At 33.7% G+C, this 21149-nt stretch overlaps 1 protein-coding gene across 2 annotated transcripts in view; it reads left to right on the top strand.

Annotated features, from left to right (window-relative positions):
• Positions 1–21149, top strand: part of LOC130442008 (cysteine-rich protein 2-binding protein) — a 25902-nt gene extending 4753 nt beyond the window's left edge. Inside the window, exons 3-8 of one of the 2 annotated variants that reach the window (XM_056775957.1) lie at positions 2699–2910; positions 5588–5652; positions 5755–5930; positions 8809–9111; positions 18004–18185; positions 20586–21149. In XM_056775957.1, the coding sequence (XP_056631935.1) occupies positions 2699–2910; positions 5588–5652; positions 5755–5930; positions 8809–9111; positions 18004–18185; positions 20586–20768 (1121 nt within the window). In that variant the 3' untranslated portion in view covers positions 20769–21149. Of the gene's footprint in view, positions 1–2698; positions 2911–5587; positions 5653–5754; positions 5931–8808; positions 9112–9896; positions 10705–18003; positions 18186–20585 lie in introns of those variants that run through there. The other variant, XM_056775958.1, reaches the window with a different exon arrangement.

Genomic DNA, 21149 nt, shown 5'->3' with positions numbered 1-21149 from the left:
GTTTTCAAGTGATAGCTGTTTGAAAGTGCTTATAGGAATCATCTGACTCCAAGTAAAGAACATCTTCATTGCTCTTATGTTTTTTCAGTTGCTCTTTTCAGTCTGAGATTTTCTCCTCTTTTCAATTTTATTTTAAACTCATTTATTTCTTTTCCTTTGCATCTCTTTTCTTCTTATTATACTCTTGTCAAGAATTTGAAGAGACAATTAATGGAATTCATTATTTCTTTCTCTTATTATTATTTGTATTTTGTATATTTGAATGAGGCCAAAATAATGACCTTTCATTTTATTTATTTTAAAGGGTGTAAGTATGTTTTTTATAGGGGATGGTGTATTTACATTTACAGTCTGCATGGTAGCTTCTTCATCAAATATTTTCTCATTTAATTTCAGGGTTTTCCAAACTTCACACAGCTGGTGTCTTTTTACTTGAACAGTGTTGTTTTTTTATTTCCATGTTGACACTTTTTCTTTCCAGGTCGTCTTCAATGTTTTAAATACCAAAACATTCATTGGCTAGATGAGATGTGGGGTTTGGAAAAGCGATATCATAATAATTCGGTTCTTTTTGTATAATTGCGAGGAATATCCATCGATAAACAGTATGAAAGGAAAGGGGATGTTGGATATTAGCTATATACTCAAAAAACCCTCGGACGTTATCTGTTTTTCGACTGACTTATTCCCCATTCTTTGTGAACACTTTCTGCTAATATTTGCGGGGTCCTAGCGTATCTAGATATTATTGCTTGAGGTATTCATAAAAACCGGCAACACTACAATTTATTAATACTATCAGACAATCCTCATCATTTTTGAAGGTTTGATAAACTGACTTGTCCCCCTCTCAGCTAAAACGATAAGTCCTTTTGGATTCAAGAAAATGCTGTTTTGTCCGCTGGAGATATGTGAAGTTTCTATGGAATAAAGAGCTGAGCATGAGCACAAAGTTAAGAATGTACAGAACAGGAAATAGTCCAGTTATTGCATATTGAGCGAAAATTAAGTGCCTGTCAGAGAAGAACGAGAAAGATCTTTAAATAATGAAGAGAAAGATCTTAAGGAAGATACTGGGACCCATCAAGACCGACGGAGGATACCTAGGAAGGTTATTGAACCACGAGAGGTGATATAGTGACAGTGACAAAGGTCCAAAGACTTAAATGGTTTGGACATAATGTAGAAGAGATCCGAAAGCCTTAATAAGGAAGGTAACAGAGTGGAAGCCAGCCGTAGAACATTGAAGAGGTCGATGTAAAGAACGTTGAGATAGAGAAAAGTGAGGGATGGTGAGGATAGCGAACAAGAAGCTTCAACAGGTTGGGGAGGAAACAAAGAAAACTCAAAATGGAGTAATTCATTACAAAAGATTTTAACTAAGACACCGGGACCTGTCAAAACCGATGGAGGATACCTAAGAAGGTTATTGTACCATGAGAACAAGAAAGATGTGAAAGAGGGTGATATAGTGACAGTGATAAAGATCCAAGTAATAGAGTGGAAGCCAGCTATAGAACGTCCAAGATGTCGACGTAAAGCACGTTGGGAACAACAAGTAATGCAGGATATTGCAACGGTGAGAGTGAGGAACTGGAGACAAGTCGTGTAGGAAAAAAGTGGAAGAGGATTGTGAGGGCAGCAAGCAAGAAGCTTTAACAGGTTGGAGAGTAAACCAAGAAAAGATCTTAAGGAAGATACTGGGACCTGTCAAGAGCGATGGAGGATGCCTAAGAAGGTTATTGTACCACGAAATCAAGAAAGATCTGAATGAGGGTGATATAGTGAAAGCACATAAACGTCCCATAAAACAAACTTAAACAATTTCTAAGACACCCAATTTTTTTCAAAACGTACGTCTATTAATGTTGCGAAAGGTCAGGGCGTGCTTAAATAAAGGAGCTAGAAAATTTGAGGTTACTTTTATATGATTTGTTGGTGTTAAATTGTTATCTGTATGGTATTAATGTAAATTAAGAATTTCCGGAAAACATGTTTAGCGTAGTAGAAGAAAATGTGTAGTTTAACGAACAATTATCAATTTGTAGGACACAATTAACCTAGCGATATAAGTTGATTCGGAAGAAACTGTTTACTATTGTGCTAAATAATCACAAGAGCCGTTACAAACTAATTTTTTTCTCGAAAACGGTAGTCAAATGTTATTACTTTTTTATTAAGGAATGATGATAGAATTCAAAAATTAAAAAAAAATCTATTGGCGGAGAATTCAGGGGTGGCAAAATGGTATTTTACCCCTGCTGTACGCCTCTGGAAAAAACTAGAAATTTTCTATTCATGTTAGAAGAAATAGTTTATCAATCTAACAAATTTCAAAAAGTTTTAATAACAATTGATCACACCATTTGAAATTTATCGACAAAAAATAATTTATTTAAAACACCATTGAAAGGATCCATTTGAGGACATAAGTTCCCTATCCTGATAGTTTTAATTTGTCCCAAGGAATTTCCTTTAGAGTGTTGGAAGTCGAATTTAGGAACACTCTGTATTTGTATTACATCTAATCAAAAACTGTTTGTCCAATGTAATTATAGGCTCTATTGCAGGTACATGCTAAGCAATGTAAAATGTACTATAATAATCACTTATTTTGTGTCATTAAGAGAGAATCAATTTTAGTGAACACTCACTATGATTTCTTATGAAATGCGTATTAAGAAATATATTCTTTCAGATTCCACCATGGTTACAGAGAAGCAGAATATAAAAAACCAGAAAAAAACACTCATTCCAGAAGCAGAATTGTTTTATAATCTATTGTGTAGTATAGTAACTGAATCGGAGCTACTTCAAAATTTCAATATCAATAATTTACTTCAATCAAAACAAGAACTGAAGCAAGAAGATATTGAACTAACGGATCTAGCATTAGAAGATACTCAAAAGGTACCTAATAGTGAATTTCCATTTTTTACATAAGATTTAACATTGTTTTGTTACTTTTACATATTATTATTATAAAATAGTAGTCAAATAACAAAAATTACAAAGCCAAATATTGGTGGAGTGATGGGGTTTAAAAATTAAAAATTTTACTCGAAAACTATGTTTCATAAAAAAAAAGTTGTAAACTTAAAATTCTCTAAAAAATGGTCTCTATGATTTTTTTCCTAAGAGTTAATATTCCTGGGATTCTAAGAGTCACATTATACATATCAGGCACTTAAGACAAGTATAAAATCCTGTTTGTGTCTCTTTTATATATATTATACTATTCTGAAAACATTTTTTTCGAAAGATAGTCAGTCTCTCACTGAATCCCCTCTATCCACGTGGTCTTGAAAAACATCTGGCTATTCTATTGTCTGTAGGTCTAGTTCATATGCTTGTTTCTTTTAGTGCTTAAGGCTCAGTTCAAGTGAATATACGTACTTATTGTAAGTGTCTAGCATTTAGGTTATTTGTGCTATTTTATAGCTCGAAAAAATGTCTCAGTTCGTCAACAATATAGAAGGGGAAAAACGTCAGTATTTAAATTATTCGAAATAAAATTTCTGGAGTCATCAGTTTTATGTCTGTGACACCTTTGACCTGGTTCTGACAACCGTGTAGCTTCTCCCGTATTCAGGTATACTAGGTTTTGCTCTTTAATCGCATTCATTAAGTGTATACCTTTCGTATTCGTAGTTCCTGATCCCCAGCTTTGGTTCTGGGCATTCAGATCTCCCATGATGATAAATGACTTCTAATAATCAAGTTTATCCAAAGAAAACGTACAAAAATTATTTTCTGTCACTTGACAACAACTGATCGAACATTCAAAACTTAAAAGTTACTAAAAAACAGCAGTATTATATATTATTTGAGAGAACTACTTGTATGCAACCATAAATGCATGTTATGCTTTTTAGCAGTCAATAAAATTGTTTTGGTACAAGTGTCACTTTTTTTTATTCATTTTTAACGTGATCGACTACTATGGCCACTTACACAGGTGCAATTAACACATTATCCATATATAATTGTTCTCTATTTTATGGTAAACATTCACATCCCTTAGAAATTGAAGCACGAAAAAGATTTGATCCAAGTCATTCAGTATGTCTTTTTAATTGGTCTTGAACTTGAACTGCAAACTTTGGGGGGCATATTTGTGGCATTCAGTCAATATGTGTTTTATCGTCAAATTCGAACTACATTTGGTGCAAATGGGTCTGATGGTGGAAGACATTAGATAACTATGGGTGAGTCTTGATTGACCGATTCTTATCCTTTTTACCCTCCAATTAAGTCTTGTTTGCAAAGGAGAGGACTGCAAACTTACTTGGTCGAGGGTAATTTATAGAGTGTAAGGAAGTGTTCAAGTTTCGCTGTCACATTATTCTGATTTTTCTTTTAAAGTGGGATTTTAAGTCCTTATGTTTTGGGTAATGGTATGAGTTAAAGCACTTTTTGCTTGTTGGTCTGCTAATTTGTTACCTACGATTCCAATGTAGGAAGGTAACCAGATGATAGTAACTGTTATTTTTTGGGATGTGAAAAATTGGCAAGAGTCATGTATAGATTGGACAATAGGGTAATCTGTAAATTTATTTTTAATAGATGAAATTGAAGCGAGTGAGTCTGTACATATTGCAATCTGCTTATAAGGAGAGGTGATGAAATTTATGGCTTGTAGAAAGCTAAATAGTTCACCTGTACGAACGCTCCAAGTTGGTTGAGTTAAAGATTATTTGATTGGAAATTGTAACGTTGTAACTGTGCAGCCTATTCCTGTTTCACTCTTGGAAGCATCATAGTTGCTACTAGTTGTTATTTATTTGAAAGTATTTTCGATTTCTTGTTTTTGTGTTGAGTGTTTGTCGTATCTCATAAGGGATGTATTGAATTTAGGAAGGTGAATGGTCCATGGTGGAGAAGTGGGGATAGGAAAAGGGATTGTTTGTGAGAAGCCTGTGCCCTCGAGAAGCTACGATAAAATAAATGAGATGGGCTTTATTAGTAAAATCGTTGATGGCTGGAATAAATTTCGAGTGGTGGTTATGAATAGAGGGAAGACAGGACTGAAGAGGTGAGATAATGCTGTCGTCTGATCCAAACTGGAGGCTCATTAGCTTTACAGTTAAGGTTTTTTATAGGGTTAGATCGAAAAGCACCTAGACAAAGACGTAAAGCTGTATTATGCACAGAGTTTAAAAAGTCAGGGTCAGATTTAGAGACACAGATATATGTGACAGCCATAATCTAATTTTAAGCGAATTAGGGCTCTGTATATTTTGAGAAGAGTATTTTAGTCAGCTCTCCAGTGGTAATGTGAGAGGATTTGGATAATGTTTTGTCACTTTTAATTCTTTTACTTCTTTGAAATTTGGTTTCGTTCCTAGATTGTCTAGTTGGTCTTCTTTGATCCTGTTATTTTTCACTATATTATCGTTTTTTTTATAAAGGCCGTCAAAAGTATATTTTCCATTCTTTCTAATCTATTTTGTCAGTTATGTTATTTATCTATCTCATTTTCTTTGTTTTACATAATTTGTTTGCAATTTTTTTGTACCTATGATATATAAGAATTAGTTTTGTCAAAATTTCTCTGTTGTATTGTAATTAATATCTTTGTTTGTAGGAGGTAAAATTAAAACAACAGAATAAAAGAAAAATTCTAAAATCTCTTGGACAGTCCTCGAGAAAGTGAGTATATCATAATTATTGACATTCCAAATATTTCAGATTCAGCAATTATTTCACAATTTTTTTGTCAAAATTTTGAGTTATAGTAAAACTATTTTTCAGATTAATGAAACTTGCTACCTCATCTTCTCCATTGATGGACGATGTTACCCGTTTTACTTTGGATTTGCAAGAAACCAGCAATTCTCCTAATTCAGATTCAATTATCGAAGAGAAACTGCCAAAAGAAAATTTGAAATTGTTGGATCCATTTTGTCATTACAACACTTCATTGAGGAGTGAGTAAATTGGAATTTAGAGCGTGAATAAAAGCAATAATTGTCGTTGGGTACCTTTTGAGTGATTTATTTTTTATACAGTGTGTCCTAACATGAAAAATACGTATTTCGTATATCAGAAAAAAATTATTCCCATCCATTTTCATTTTTTACCTTGAAAATTAATAATTGAGCATCATAGTTTGAAAATAATTATTATTATACAAAATAATGGTGTTGATAGAAGAAGTGAAGTATGTTTGAATTTTTAAATGATCATATTCTCAAGCATTTAGACATTTTAATGTTTTAAATAATGGATTTTGTGCAGTCTCTCTTCTAGTTCAAAAACTTAATAATCAGAAAAATGTGTTAGGACATAAGTCCCTAATTTTGACTTTTGACCTATATATATATATATATATATATATACAGTGCTTTTCAGATAAAAGTATCCACCTTTAATAACTTTTGTAATACTGGTATTTAGAAAAAATCCAAAAACACGTCAATTTATGTTGGAAGGGGCAAGCATTATGGCTTATTTAAACTTACTGGAAAAGCCACCCCCTCACCCCTAGCAGCATCCCCTTTATTTTTTTAAATTACTTTTCATATTTTTTATGTAAAATTTGGATACTCCTCTTTGAGCTGATTTCAAAAATGTATAATACTTGTAGGTTAAAGTGGTTAGTTTATGAGATAAATAATTTTTCTTTTAAGAGCACAAATTTTACTTATTATTTACTTTCACCTTATTTGCCTGTACTAAAATGGGTTGTACAACAGTTCAAACTCTTTAATCTTTTTAACTGTGCTATTTATTCTACTTAAAAAATCCAAACAACAAAAAACTCTACTTTTTATTAAAGTTTGACATTGTCAACTAGAATTTGTAGTCACTATTGATAGTGTAATTTGATACATTATTTATTTTGTTTCTCTGAAATGGTTTACTCTTTGCAAGAAAGAATTGAAATTGTAGGTTTATACTACCAAAATAATAATTGTGCAAGAGCTGCTGCTAGAATATTTAACGAATTACATGACGGAAGACATGCAAGTCATAAGTATGTAATTCAACTGATGGAGAAATTTACCACAACAGGGTCTGTTTGCAATAAAGTGCGTAAGCGAGAGGGACTCGTAAATAACGAAGCAATCCAAGTGGCAATTTTAGGGCAAGTCAGCTTAGAGGCTCAACAACCCCAATCGTTGTCAACAATAAGTAGAGCGATCGGTGTTTCATCTTCTACAGTTTTCCGAGTTCTACATAAATTCAAGTACCACCCATATAAAGTTAAGTTGGTGCACGAGTTGAATGAAGATGATTTTGATCGTCGTCTAGAGTTTTGCGAATCAATGACGCAAATTATCAATAACAATCCACAATTGTTAAACAATATTTGCTTTTCTGATGAATGCTCATGGTCATTAAATGGCTTAGTAAGTAGGCATAATTGTAGATATTGGGCTGAAAGTGATCCACATATTATGTGTGAATTCCATACACAACATCCCCAAAAGTTAAACGTTTGGTGTGGTATCCTAGGTGACCACATTGTCGGACCTTTCTTCATCAACGGAAATTTAAATGGTGAATCATATCTTGAGTTACTCAGAGAAGGGGTTGACCCATGTATTACAACAATAATAGAAAATGATGATAACCTTTCCGAAGATTTACTGATATTTCAACAAGACGGAGCTCCCCCACACTATGCTATGCCTGTCCGACAATTTTTAAACGAAACATTCCCCGCTCGTTGGATAGGTAGAAGGGGGCAGATGATGGAGTGGCCACCTAGGTCACCGGATTTAACACCCCTAGACTTCTTTTTATGGGGGTATTTAAAATCAAAAGTTTATGCTACCCAACCAGAATCTCTGGATGATTTACGAGAGAGGATAGAAAATGAATGTCGACAATTAAATCCAGCCGTATTAAGCAATGTCAGAGAGGCATTTCAAAATAGATTATACCATTGTATGGAAGTGAATGGTACTCATTTTGAACACTTATTGTAACTTCATAATAAATAGCACAGTTAAAAAGATTAAAGAGTTTAAACTGTTGTACAACCCATTTTAGTACAGGAAAATAAGGTGAAAGTAAATAATAAGTAAAATTTGTGCTCTTAAAAAAAAATTGTTTATCTCATAAACTAACCACTTTAACCTACAAGTATTATACATTTTTGAAATCAGCTCAAAGAGGAGTATCCAAATTTTACATAAAAAATATGAAAAGTAATTTAAAAAAATAAAGGGGATGCTGCTAGGGGTGAAGGGGTGGCTTTTCCAGTAAGTTTAAATAAGCCATAATGCTTGCCCCTTCCAACATAAATTGACGTGTTTTTGGATTTTTTCTAAATACCAGTATTACAAAAGTTATTAAAGGTGGATACTTTTATCTGAAAAGCACTGTATATATATATATATATATATATATATATATATATATATATATATTATATATATATATATATTTTATATATATATATATATATATATCGTCGACCATTCTTCATAAGTTTGCTCAACTAAAAATCTTATAACTTCGTCGTCTAAAACAAGCTGAAACATACAAAATTCCTCTTCATTTTTAAAGCAATTACTTCTTCCATTATGCCCACATATTTTTATAAATAAATTTTTTTTCTATTACCTCCTACTATTCCACAATCTTTATTATTATCATTATTATTATTGTTCTTATACATATAATATAGGTGGATCAATGTTGTGATCCATCAGTCAGTACCATCCAGTATGTTTTGTTTTAACACAAAAATATGTTCCTACGATAACCATGCATGCTTTTAGTCTTGAATAGCAGTAACTTCGTATCTAGCTAGTTCTGATCTTACACATTTAAAAATATTCATGTTCTTCGTAGATCATTCAAGTATAAAAAGAGTCTCTCTCCAAACCAAACTTACAGGAGGTGTAAGAGAAGAACTGATTTTATCTCCTTACAGTGGTATTTATCTAAAGCCGTACATATATACAGACTCGGACGCAGAAACATTTCCCACGTGGTTGAAGTTAATGGCGGAAATTCAAATAGCAGCAAATAAACATAACAGAGAAGAATACGTTCTACCACCTCGTGGTCCTATTGACTACGCTTATGTTCAGCCCGAACATATTCCAGCTATAAATAGTCTTTGTAATCAATTTTTTTGGCCTGGAATCGACCGTAAGTAATCTAAAGCTTTTTCTCTCTTTATTTTCATATTAATTGAATTATTTTTTCATAATGTATGGGTAATCCCTTCTTCAGTCCCCTTTGGCGCGGTAGTCCATGGATGCTTTCAATGATTGAAAAAATCTCTAGGCGTCGCTGATATTAGAAGAAGACTCTTCCACTACGTCAAATCAAATTGCAGAGGATGCGTTTATAGTTTCCTCCTAACAGAGTATTTACCTCCCTTCTGCTTGGTTGTAGTTTTTCCACTACCCAATCAAAAGGCTTTGTCTTACATTTTCTCCCTTTTTTACAGCTCAAGCTATGAGTAATAAGGTATTCCTACAACAGATCAACGGTTGCGCGGTTTCAAACTTGGTCAGCTCATCGATAATTTCATTACCTCTGAGTGTTCATATGCAGGAATACAGAGCAGTTCTAGAGTCCTCGCTAATCAGCTCATTGAGTACATTGTAGCATTGCAAAATTGGTGGTAATGCTTTGAAATGCCACTGCTGTGTCTACGCAGATGTGGATGCTATTTTTAGTAAAATGTTGAGCCGCACTAGTGAGTGTGATCACTAGCTCGGCTTGCATAATAGAAGCAAAACTTCCTAGTGGAAGGATGTGTTCTTCAACCTTGTGATGCTAGTATACTCCTGCTCCAGCTAGCTTGCCTTTTGTGGTTCAATTCGTGTAATATATATCACTATCTATCATCTTAACAGTTTAATATCGGGTGTTTATTCAATACAATAGTGCTCCTTGACAGCCTGCTCACTAATGCTAATTTGTAGACGCATGGTTGTTGATTTTACCGCCTCTAATGCCCCTTTCAAGACTTCCACCGCCATAACTGTTTTTTGGGCGTTTTCTTCTCCCGGACCGAAGAAGTGTGAGTTAGTCTGGGTTTCATAATGACTTCGAATATCCACATCATGGTAGAAGGACCGAAGTCCTAGTTGTCTCTAATGACCTTCAGTAGCAGCTATGCTGTGAGGCTATTTTATTCACTAGTTGGACACTATACTGTTTGAAAATTATTTAAAACTGTACTTTTATTGCCTATCGTAATGAACTAAAGTGTAAAATGAAATATACTATTATTACTGGATCATTTAATTTTTGAAATAATTATGTAAAAATTGAGTATGGGCTAATTTCTGTATAGGTAAACTAGAATATGTGGATGGATTCGAGTAAACTTATGTATGTCACTACATGCACCATATGAATTAGATAAAATCAATTACAAATTTTTTGGTCACTCATTATAACATCATTCAATTAGTCGTGTTACTGACAGACAGATGGCGCTACCATTTTTAAATCTATATGACGTTTATGAAGTACCAATTTTTAAAAGACTATGTGTAAAATTTCATTACATTTCGATAAGTCAGAAAAAAGTGACAGACATTTAAGTGAGCTACTTTTGTTATTTTCAAAACCATGGATTCAAAACAATTTCGTGTTAATTTATCATTGCCTCTTGATGGAAAAAAATAGTATATAAGCTCAGCAATAGCTTCAAAAGTGTTATCAGGACTCTGCTCCATCGAGAAAACCATTTGTTATTGGTTAGCTGAATTCAAACATCATGGTGAACGTTCTGGTCGTCCAATTGAGGTGGTAACTCCAGAAAACATCAATAAAATCAGCAAATTGATTATATCTAATCGTAAAGTGAAATTGCATGAGATAACTGAGGTCGTAAAGATATCAGAAGGGAGTGTGTTTACAATTATGCGTGAACATTTGACCATGAGAAATCTTTTTTAAAAATGGGTCCGCGTTTACTCACAGTGGATGAAAAATAACGTCATATATAAGATTTTTTGCGTTGATATGTGACAATAGATGGAACATGAATCTGGACTAAAACGATCATCATCTGAGTGGACTGCAGCCGGTGAACCACGTTTGAAGCGTCCAAAGAGACAACAGCCATCTGGGAAGGTTATGGCTTTTGTATTGTGGGACGAGCTTGGAATATTGTTTATCGACTATCTCCAAAAAGGAGAGATAATCGATAGCGAATACTATATAGAATTGTTGGAACGTTTGAATGCAAAAATGGCCTCATATTTCGATGAAAAAACAACTGTTTTACCAAGACAATGCACAAGTCGATGGCAACAATGTTTAAATTGAACAAATTACACTTCAAATTGCTTCCTCATCCACCGTATAGTCCAGATATGGCCCCTAGTGACTACTGGCTATTCGCTGATCTCAAAAAATGCTCACCAGTAAGAAACTTACCTCAAATGAAGAAGCGATAATTGAAACTGAAGCTTATTTTGAGGTAAAAGACAAATACTTCTACATTGATGAGTAAAATCGATTTTTGGTAAAAAAAGTTTTTTTTTGTTGTAAATTTCATTGTTGTAAATGAAAATATCTTTTTACTTTCTGAACATATAGTTGGAATTTGGACCATTATTTATGAAACACTCCTTAAAGACAAATTTAATAATCATTACGAAATATTATTCATCCGAATAAATCTTAAACACAGGGTCTTTAAGAAAAAAGGTGGCACCGTTTTATAATGGGTAAAAAACTGAAAAATAATTGAGATTTGCTTAGTGAAAAATTTTTCACGACTTTACCGAAACCGAATATGTTTTGGGAGCTGATACATCCTACGGATTTGTTTTTATATGTGACTCTCATAGAGGATGCTAGTTACGGGGTTCGTACCAAGTAGTATTTTGTTAAGTTTAAATTTATTAATAAAAAGTACTAATGAACAAACGTCATTCAATTTTACACCAACAAGGTACTATAATACAATAACCGATGCTGGTTTAATGATTATTATGGTTAAAAAGGAAAATGCCCACTGTAGGTCTTAATAAAAAAAACCCAAAATGATTTACAAAATTAAGTGAGAGGCGCTTGCATGTTAAGAAATCGTCGATTATTCGGATCACGTGTGCAGATAATTGTAAATGCATCATTTACACAAACAGATACTGAAGACACAAAAACTTGTATCTAGCAAGGCTCAACGCTAATTGCCAGGGGAGATCAAGGAGGTTGCTAATAGTTTTAAATTAGTATATATAGAATGATGGAAAATATTGTTTATATAACATAACAATAAATTAAAACATGATAAAGTGGAATGTTTAGAAAACGAGAGTTAGAAGGAATGAAAAATTTGGTAGGCGGTCAATTTTCAGCTAAAGATGACTTAAGATGACAACAATAAAGCTTTGTTGGTTTGTGGAACATTTGCGGGTTTTGCTTGATAAGGTATAATGTATAAGAAAATGATTTAAATTGATATAGGGCCGCCATACTCAAAGTGTGTTTCGCGAAACCCCTGTAGGGGTTCCGCAAGAATTTAGAACTCAGTCGCCACCCAGCACAGTAAAGTAATTTCATTCTAACTTGAAACAGTGCATTTTACGAGGAGAGTTTAACATCACGCCGCTCTTCAATAAAACTTTATGGCAAACGTATTGCAAGTTCTTTACTTCACCGATCCCTGTACAAAATACGAGAGTCAGAAGATTAAAAAAATATATCTCTACAGTAGCCCAAATATTTATTCAGGACGGCACTCGCCTAGATAAAAAGAATAGACTTAATACTTAAGTTTAAGGTGATTTATTTATGCTTTATGTCTCACAGATGAGATCCGCAAGCCGCTTTAGCCTTTGTCTTGATGAAAACCGACCGCCGATATCTACTTGTGAGCGCGCAGTCACTTTGATAAAAGCCGCCGCTGAGATTAGACGCTATAGTTGTAAACAAGCAACTTTCGGCTATATAACTTCAAAACAAGTCGAGAATGCTTACACCGCATTTTTTTTATTTCTATTTTTATTTCGGTTTTTTATTTATCAAAGGCGCCGACTCGAGTATTTTTAAGAATGTTCGAGATCGAGGCTAGGACTATAAAAGCGACGACCGCGCTTCGACACTCGAGTCAGTCGACGATTAGCGTTCGGAGCGATAAGTACTTATTTGTTAGAAACGAAGTTTTTTTTGTTCTACTGCTGTATTCTGATTGTATCAGTTTTGTACATATCTTCTTTGGACTAAACTCTTCTACTCAGTAACGATCGTGCGTTAATTTGACCCCACCACCCTGACAAATAATTATCAATAAAGAAGAATGGAACGTTGGCTTAAAGGCGTTAAACGTTTTGCAACAACATCTTCTAACGAAGCCGAATGTTCAAAAGCAGTACGCGCGGAGTGTACAGCAATTATCGATGATAATGATGCAACGACGTCAAGTTCCACGGTTTCAAAGGCGAAAAAAAGGAAGTATGATGAATCATATATCAGTTTCGGATTTGTTGATTCCAACGGCTCACCTCTCTGCATGTTATGTAGTAAACTGCTTCCTAATAGTTCCATGGCACCTGCCAAGTTGCGCCGACATTTAGAAACTGTACACCCCGAGTCTAAAGACAAGAATAGAGAATTTTTTGTACGTAAAAAAGAACAGTTAATGGAAAGTCAAAAAACTATGATGCAAGTAACCCAAACTATCAATGAAAAGGTCACAAAGGCATCATATTTAATTAGCTATCGCATTGCACAAGAAGGTGAAGCGCACACTATCGCTAAGATTTTAATAAAACCATGTGTGTTAGACATAACAAAATGTATGCTCGATGAAATATCTGCAAAACATCTTTCTACTGTGCCACTATCAAACGATACTGTTTCACGTCGAATTCATGATCTGGCAAGCTACGTCAAACAAGAGCTAGTTACACGTCTACAAAAAACACGATTCGTCTTGCAAATGGATGAGTCTACTGATGTCGCTGGTCTGGCTATCTTGCTGGTTATCGTGAGATATCCATATGAAAGTTCTTTTGAAGAAGACATGCTTATGTGTTCACCGTTGCCCACAAACACTACCGGAGAAGAAATTTTTACTAAAATAAATATATTTTTTGAAGAAAATAATCTCAGTTGGAACGATTGCATTGACATTTGTACAGATGGGGCCAAGGCGATGACGGGTAAAACAGCAGGAGTCGTGTCACGAATACAAAAAAAAGCACCTAATTGTGGCTCCAGTCATTGTCTCCTGCATAGACAAACACTAGCAATGAAGAAAATGCCATCAAACCTAAAATTAGTAATGGATGAAGCGGTAAAAATTATTAATTTTATCAAATCACGACCACTACAATCCCGATTGTTCTCATTATTGTGTGAAGATTATGGTAGCAAACATAAAACACTGCTGCTCCATACAGAAGTGCGATGGTTGTCTCGGGGTAAAACTTTAACAAGGCTATTTGTCTTTCGTGGCGAATATCTTTCAAAAACGGAACGAATTAAATTTATCATTGCAAAGTAAACAGACAACAGTGTTCCAGGCCTGTAACAAAATAACTGCCTTCAAAAGAAAATTAGATTTTTGGATTATTTGCGTTAGTAAGAGAGAAATAGAAAGCTTTACGTTACTCAGTGAGTTTGTTAGCGATAACGACTCAGAAATGTTTCAAGATGATGTATTTGAAGAATTGGTCCAATATCTCACTTCGATGCGCGCATCTTTTGAGAAGTATTTTCCCGAAGAACAGAATACAAAATTGAAACTGAATTCATAATCCTTTTTTACCCACCTTGCAAAAGCCCGAAAGTATGTCAAATGAGATATATGAATCTCTTTTAGAAATGTCATCAGACACAAGTATGGAGTCATTGTTCAAAACGACATCTCTCAACGATTATTGGTGCAGAATCCGTGATGAATACCCAATGCTTGCCAAAATGGCTCTGAATATTCTTCTTCCATTTCCAACAACATATTTGTGCGAAACAGGATTCTCAAACTATGCAGCCACGAAAACAAAATACCGGACTGGACTGGACGCCGAACCTGATATGAGACTTCAACTGTCTTCTATCAAACCTGATATCAACCAATTAATGAAAAATAAAAAACAGTTTCATACCTCCCATTAGTTATTTTTTTTCTTTTTTAATATCTTTATTTCTATTATTATACTTGTTATGTAAGTAAGTAATAAGTATATGTTACATTCTACGTTTATTATGCTTATTAATAAAGAATATTCTTTTAGAGACTATTGTTTTATTGTAGGGTTCCGTCAAGTATTTCGCTTTTCAAAAGGGTTCCGTCACTAAAAAAGTTTGAGAACCGCTGATATAGGGTAAACAAAAACTCAAAAGTCTTAGCTGCTATAATAAACAGAAAAAGTAATTGGTGAAATTTATTTTCAAGTTATCTATCATTAATTTCCAAGCATGATACCATATTGTTCATCTAATTTATCACATTTCAGTCTTCTATTTGATTCGGTTAGGTTGGGTTTGAACTTACGGTTCCTTCTCTTAGTTTAGTTTCTGATGTTGATTTTTATGAAGTTTTTTGTTTGTTTTATTATTGCTTCTTATGGTGAATATGTCTAATTCCTTGTACCATAATTAATTTTACACATCGACTATTATTGTCTATTTTTATTCTCATGAAAAAATTGATTCACAAACTAGTTCTTTTATTATTTTCTTCAAAATCTTCTGTCTTAACTCACTTACTTAACATATCTATTAACTAAAATTCACGGAGTGGAAAATGTGAATATTTCATTTGAAAAAACAGGATATTTAGCCCGTAACATAGATTTCCTTTTAAAATATAGTGAAGTATAATTAAGCCATTCCGGGATTCTTAACAGGGTGTGTAGTCATCGGGAAATCGGGAAAAAAGCGGGAATTTTTTGGCAGCGGGAAAAGACGGGAAAACAACGGGATTTTTTTTCGAGATCGGGAATTTTCGGAGAAATGCACAGAAAGTTGTAGTTTCAATACATAATTTGCTTCCTGCTAGCAAAATTGATATAGGATTTTCAACTAAGAGCGCATTGAAGAATGCTAAAATCAAGCCCTCTGGTGAATTATTGACTAAATTCATGATTGATAGTAAGAATTGTTTCGTTAAAATTATTAAAAAAATTCAAGAACGATCACCTCTATTGTATAAACTTACAAAGTACATAACTTGTGTGAATCCAAATTTAATCGCACATCAATCCAACGTAGCTCTACAGCGACTTGACTCTTGCTTGGCTGGTTGACACGAACAAGTTGATTTCTGGCTCGACGGCTGACAAAATAAAAAAAGAGTATCGAGATATGAAGATACATAATCGAAGTGTAAAAAGGCTTGATAAATTTTGGATAGAATTGATAGAAGATTCCGGTTTGACCTGCCCGAACTTGATTAATTTTCTAGAAATAATTTTCATTTTATCTCATGGAAATGCAGCAGTTGAGCGCGGATTTTCCGTAAACAAAGAGGCAATCGTTGTAAATCAGGCGGAAAACAGTCTAGTTGCCTTGCGCATCATTTATGATGCAGTTACTGCGGCAGGGGACATCAAACACGTATCTATCACATCTAAAATGATGTTGAACGTGCAAATGGCGCATAGTAGATATGTGGAGTTCTGTCAGAATAAAAAAAATGAAGATGCACAAAAACAAAAGGAGTCTAATGAAAGAAAAAGAAAAGCAGAAGAAGTTAAAGAATTGAAAGCAAAACGAAAGAACTTGTTAGAACAAACATCAGCTTTAAATGACCAAATCAAAAATTTAGAAAAGAATAAATAAATGAACCTATTGTGATTCGCTATTAATATAAGTAGTCATTAATTCATTAATATATTTCATTTATATTTTGTTATGAGTAACTAATTTGTATCATTCTTTATGAAAAAACAATAAAAAAAGCGATAATTATTTTTTTTGTATTGAATGCTATTGTTTATTGAATATTACTAAAAATTGGTTTACTAATATCGGGAAAATTAGAAAAAGTTGTCGGGAAAAAGCGGGAAAACTGCGGGAATTGAGATGCACGTCAGGTCTAGACACCCTGTCTTAAGCATTAGTTAATGGACTTTTTAGGTCCCACTAATTAAACCATGATCAAATTGTGATATTTGGCAAAAATCCCCTCAAAGAGACCGGAAGGAATTGTTGTGAAGTTTGACACAATGATAGTTCAATGTAAGCTGGGTAAAATTCTCAATGGGCATGAAACCCCAAAACCCCTAACCCCGTTAAAATTACCCCTGGAGTATCAGAAGGTACCCTGGGATGAAGGGAATATTGAAGAATCCCGACTCCGTAGTTATTTTTGTAGCGGTTGCCTGTGGAAACTGCGGTTTTTTTATTATGAATGGTTGGCGGTTTTGCTAATGACATTTTTAAGTGTTGTCATCTTGACTTTCATATTTATGTATTCCGATTTGCTTGTAATTTGAACTTCTTTTATCAGCTAATTAAAAACTAAACTAAAAGTTTGTTTAGAGTAGAACATGAAAACCACTTCTGGGAATTGGTTCTTGGCCAATTGTTCTAAACATTGGCACAATAATAGTTCAAAGCAGGTTGATTAAAAGTCAGTCTCAATAGGCACGAAACTCAAAACTACCCCCGGAAAATCCAAGCCTCAGTGGGCACGAAACTCCAAAACCTTCCAAACCCTCTTATGGTACCGTTGGAATTTTCAAGGGTAGTTTTTAATTCTACTTTTAATAATCTTGTTTCCAACTATCATTGTGTCAACTGTCAGAAAAATTGGCCGAAACACAATTTCCATAAGGATCGAGCGTAGTCTTTTTTACATTCGGAAAATAGTCTATCAAAAAATTAATTATTTGAGAAAATTACAAGTATTCAGATTCTAGATTGAGGTTATAAAGTGAACAACTTAAAAGGCTCAAAATGCAATATATAAGTAAAAAACGAGTTTAAACGGAGATTACAAAAAATAACTATTCAGCAATTTATTCAACTTAGGCTTTATAACACTATACAATGAAGCGTCTACAGCAAGAGGCTTTAGGGTAACATTAGTGTTTATCTAATCCATATATATTTCCATTTTAGTGACAGAAGCTCTACAATATCCCGAGTTCAGTTGTGTGGCATTATATAAAAAACTAATTATAGGATTCGCTTTTCTAGTACCTGATGTTAAACATACAGAAAGTTATATGTCATTCTTGTTCACAAGACCTCATTGGAGAAATTGTGGCATTGCGACATTTATGATCTATCATCTTATACAAGTAAGTATACAATGTATTTAGAAAACATACTCATTATTTGACACTAAACACATTGACTACAACCACTACACTAATTCGCACTATTACACTGTATGTAAATTGTCTATGAATAAAATCTCGGAACGAGTGAAGAGAAAAAGTTGGAGCTCACTAAAGGACCATAAGAATAATTGATTCTTAAAACTAAGTTATAATCCATTGGATTACTCACTTCTTAATCTCGGAACATTAATCATTGTTCTTTTCTTTTAACATTCACACCAAGTCTAAATGTTTTCAATTTTTTTAGATCATGTTGATCTGGTAGCTGGATCATCTCGATGTTAACTTGATTACGTAGTCTCTCTTTGTGGTTGTTAGTACATTGAGGTCCTTGTGCAGATTTGCATTTTAAATATAGTATTAAGCTTTCTAGAAAATACAGAGAACTCGGTTGGACTCTTTGTTGAATGATCTGGCACAGTCCAAAAGCTGTAGTTTATATTCCTAATTCCTGACGCAGCTATTTAAGGCTACATTGAACATAATCTTCTTCCCTCAAATTTGTAGCTAGCACAAATAACAATGATTTTAAAGTCAAGAAAAGAACCTAAAAGCGTAAAGTCTTATTAGTCTTCTCTCAGTGGTCTCCAAGGTTTTCGAGAAGTTGATACAAACTAATCTGGATTCAATAAGTAACACTCAACAATTCAACTGATGTTTTAAGAGTTGTGGAATGATTCCCGACGTGTCAACAGACTCAAACATTACCACGGCCACATTCGCCGATCACACGGCAATCCTTGCATCTGACAAAAACCCCAAAATAGTCTCTCGAACCTTGTAAAATAGCCCGATCAAAATACAATATGGTGAATACAAATAAATGAGAACAAATCACAACACGAGGTGACGTATCAAATAACTGGGTATGCATCTGGACAGAAAGTTAAACTTTCTTATCCACAATCTCTTTCACCATAGGTATAGAGGTGATATTTCTTCTCCATTTAATTCCGTCTTTTGCTTCCCGTTTAGCTCGTCTTCAGTTCAGTCTACTTTTTTACAGGTTTTTTGATGTTTCTCCATACCATTTCCTTCTGAGTCTACCTTTTCTCTTTTGTGTTTGTTTGGGTTTCCTACATCACCGTAACTGTTCTGTTCTCCTTCATTCTCACTATTGTCCAAAACATCTCAACTGTTGTTATTTGATTTTTTGCACTGCTCTTACTACGTTCAATTATGTTCTTTATTTTATTGAGTCTCTTCATTCCTTCTAATTTTCTCAATACATTCATTTCACTTGTTATTTTTTGCTTCAATTTGTTGGTTAGTACCCAGGATTCTTTAACATTAATTCAGCATTGGTAGTAATTCCTAATTTCTCGTTTTGTACGTTTTGTTATCTCTTTTTTTCTTAAGAATACTCTGTAAAGGACTGTGTATGTATGTATGGATTTGGGGTATAGTATACACTGCGACCCAAAGGATCTATCGCGTCCTCCTTTCCTGCTGTGATACTGGAGAACTCAGTGTTTACAGCTGATCCATCAATCTCATTCCTTTTGAAAAGTTTAGAATGTGGCATGGCTTCAATTTCCAGAGATCTTCGTCTTCTATTCCATACGCTCCCAGGTGTAATGCTTCGGAGTTTCTTAGTGTTTCACACTTCGAGAGAGTTTGGATAGAGGTTTCGTCGTCTGTGCAACAGAACCTGCTATGTCTAGCGTCTTCAGGTGTTTGTTGATGCGACAGTGCCCCGATAGAACTCCTGTTAGTATCCGTAGATTGTTCTTACATAGGTTTATACGTTCAGCAGATCTACTCTGGTTATAGTTTCCCAGAAGAGTCTTTACCTGTCTATGTCCTTGTAGGTTGTTCCAATAATTGGTTTTGCTCCTATCTAGCTTCTTTTCCATTGCTTTTTCCCCTGTTCTGTAGCCGATATAACAGAAGGGTTCGGGTCCCATGTAAAGGACTAGATATGTAGACATTGTCTATTAGCTACCTCTTCGTCAATTCTTCCATCTGGTCTTGATTGTCCTTAGATATTTTAACTTGTTAACGCTCCTTTTCTCCAGTTCTTGTATTTGCACAGTTATTTCTTCTGGTTTGTTTGATATTTTCATTATTTCATTATGTTTACCCAATTCATTATTCCACTTGTGTATTCTATTTTGTAATTATTCTTTTGTGTTAGTGAATATTAGTACAAAATTACAAAATTACTTGTCTTCCCGCTAACTGATACCATATTATCTTTTTTTTGTTTATATATATATATATATATATATATATATATATATATATACATATATATATATATATATATATATATGTATATATTTAACTATGTTTATCAATTGTGTATTTTTCTATATGGTATAATATTGAATAATACAATGATTTGTTTTATTTCAGACTAGTTTACACAAGGACATCACCCTTCATGTCGCAATGGACAATCCAGCATTGTTGTTATATCAAAAATTTGGATTCAAAGTAGAAAATGTAGTATTGAATTTCTATGATAAATATTTGAGAAGTGATGTGAAAGAATCTAAACATGCATTTTTTTGTAGATTAGAAAGAGATTTTTTATAAAGTTGCTTTAGATAAAATTAATTAATTTTTAGATTATGCTACTACATTGTTAAAAATAATAAACAACTATATTTTTTCAACTAAATATTGAATTACTAGGACGTCAGCACGAGGCATGCAGCAAATTCGGCCAAAGGGGCCCTCGGTTTGTTTCAGGTTCTTAAGTTTATGGTATTAAACCCAGTTGAGAGAAAACCGAACATGTGTGTGCGTGACAACCCGAAGCGGTTCTGTATGAATACGTATACATATCTGTGTGCTTGTAATGATGCCATTTTTTGAAAGAAACTCCCTGTATTTTTCATTACTTTTACAAATCAAGTTGCTTTTTTTAATCTTTTGGCAGTAAAGCAATTTCAAATATATATTCTTGTTAGTAAA

The sequence above is a fragment of the Diorhabda sublineata genome, chromosome 3 (assembly GCF_026230105.1).
Source record: "Diorhabda sublineata isolate icDioSubl1.1 chromosome 3, icDioSubl1.1, whole genome shotgun sequence".
NCBI classification, from domain to species: Eukaryota; Metazoa; Arthropoda; class Insecta; order Coleoptera; family Chrysomelidae; genus Diorhabda; species Diorhabda sublineata.
This window is presented reverse-complemented; position numbering and strand designations above follow the sequence as displayed.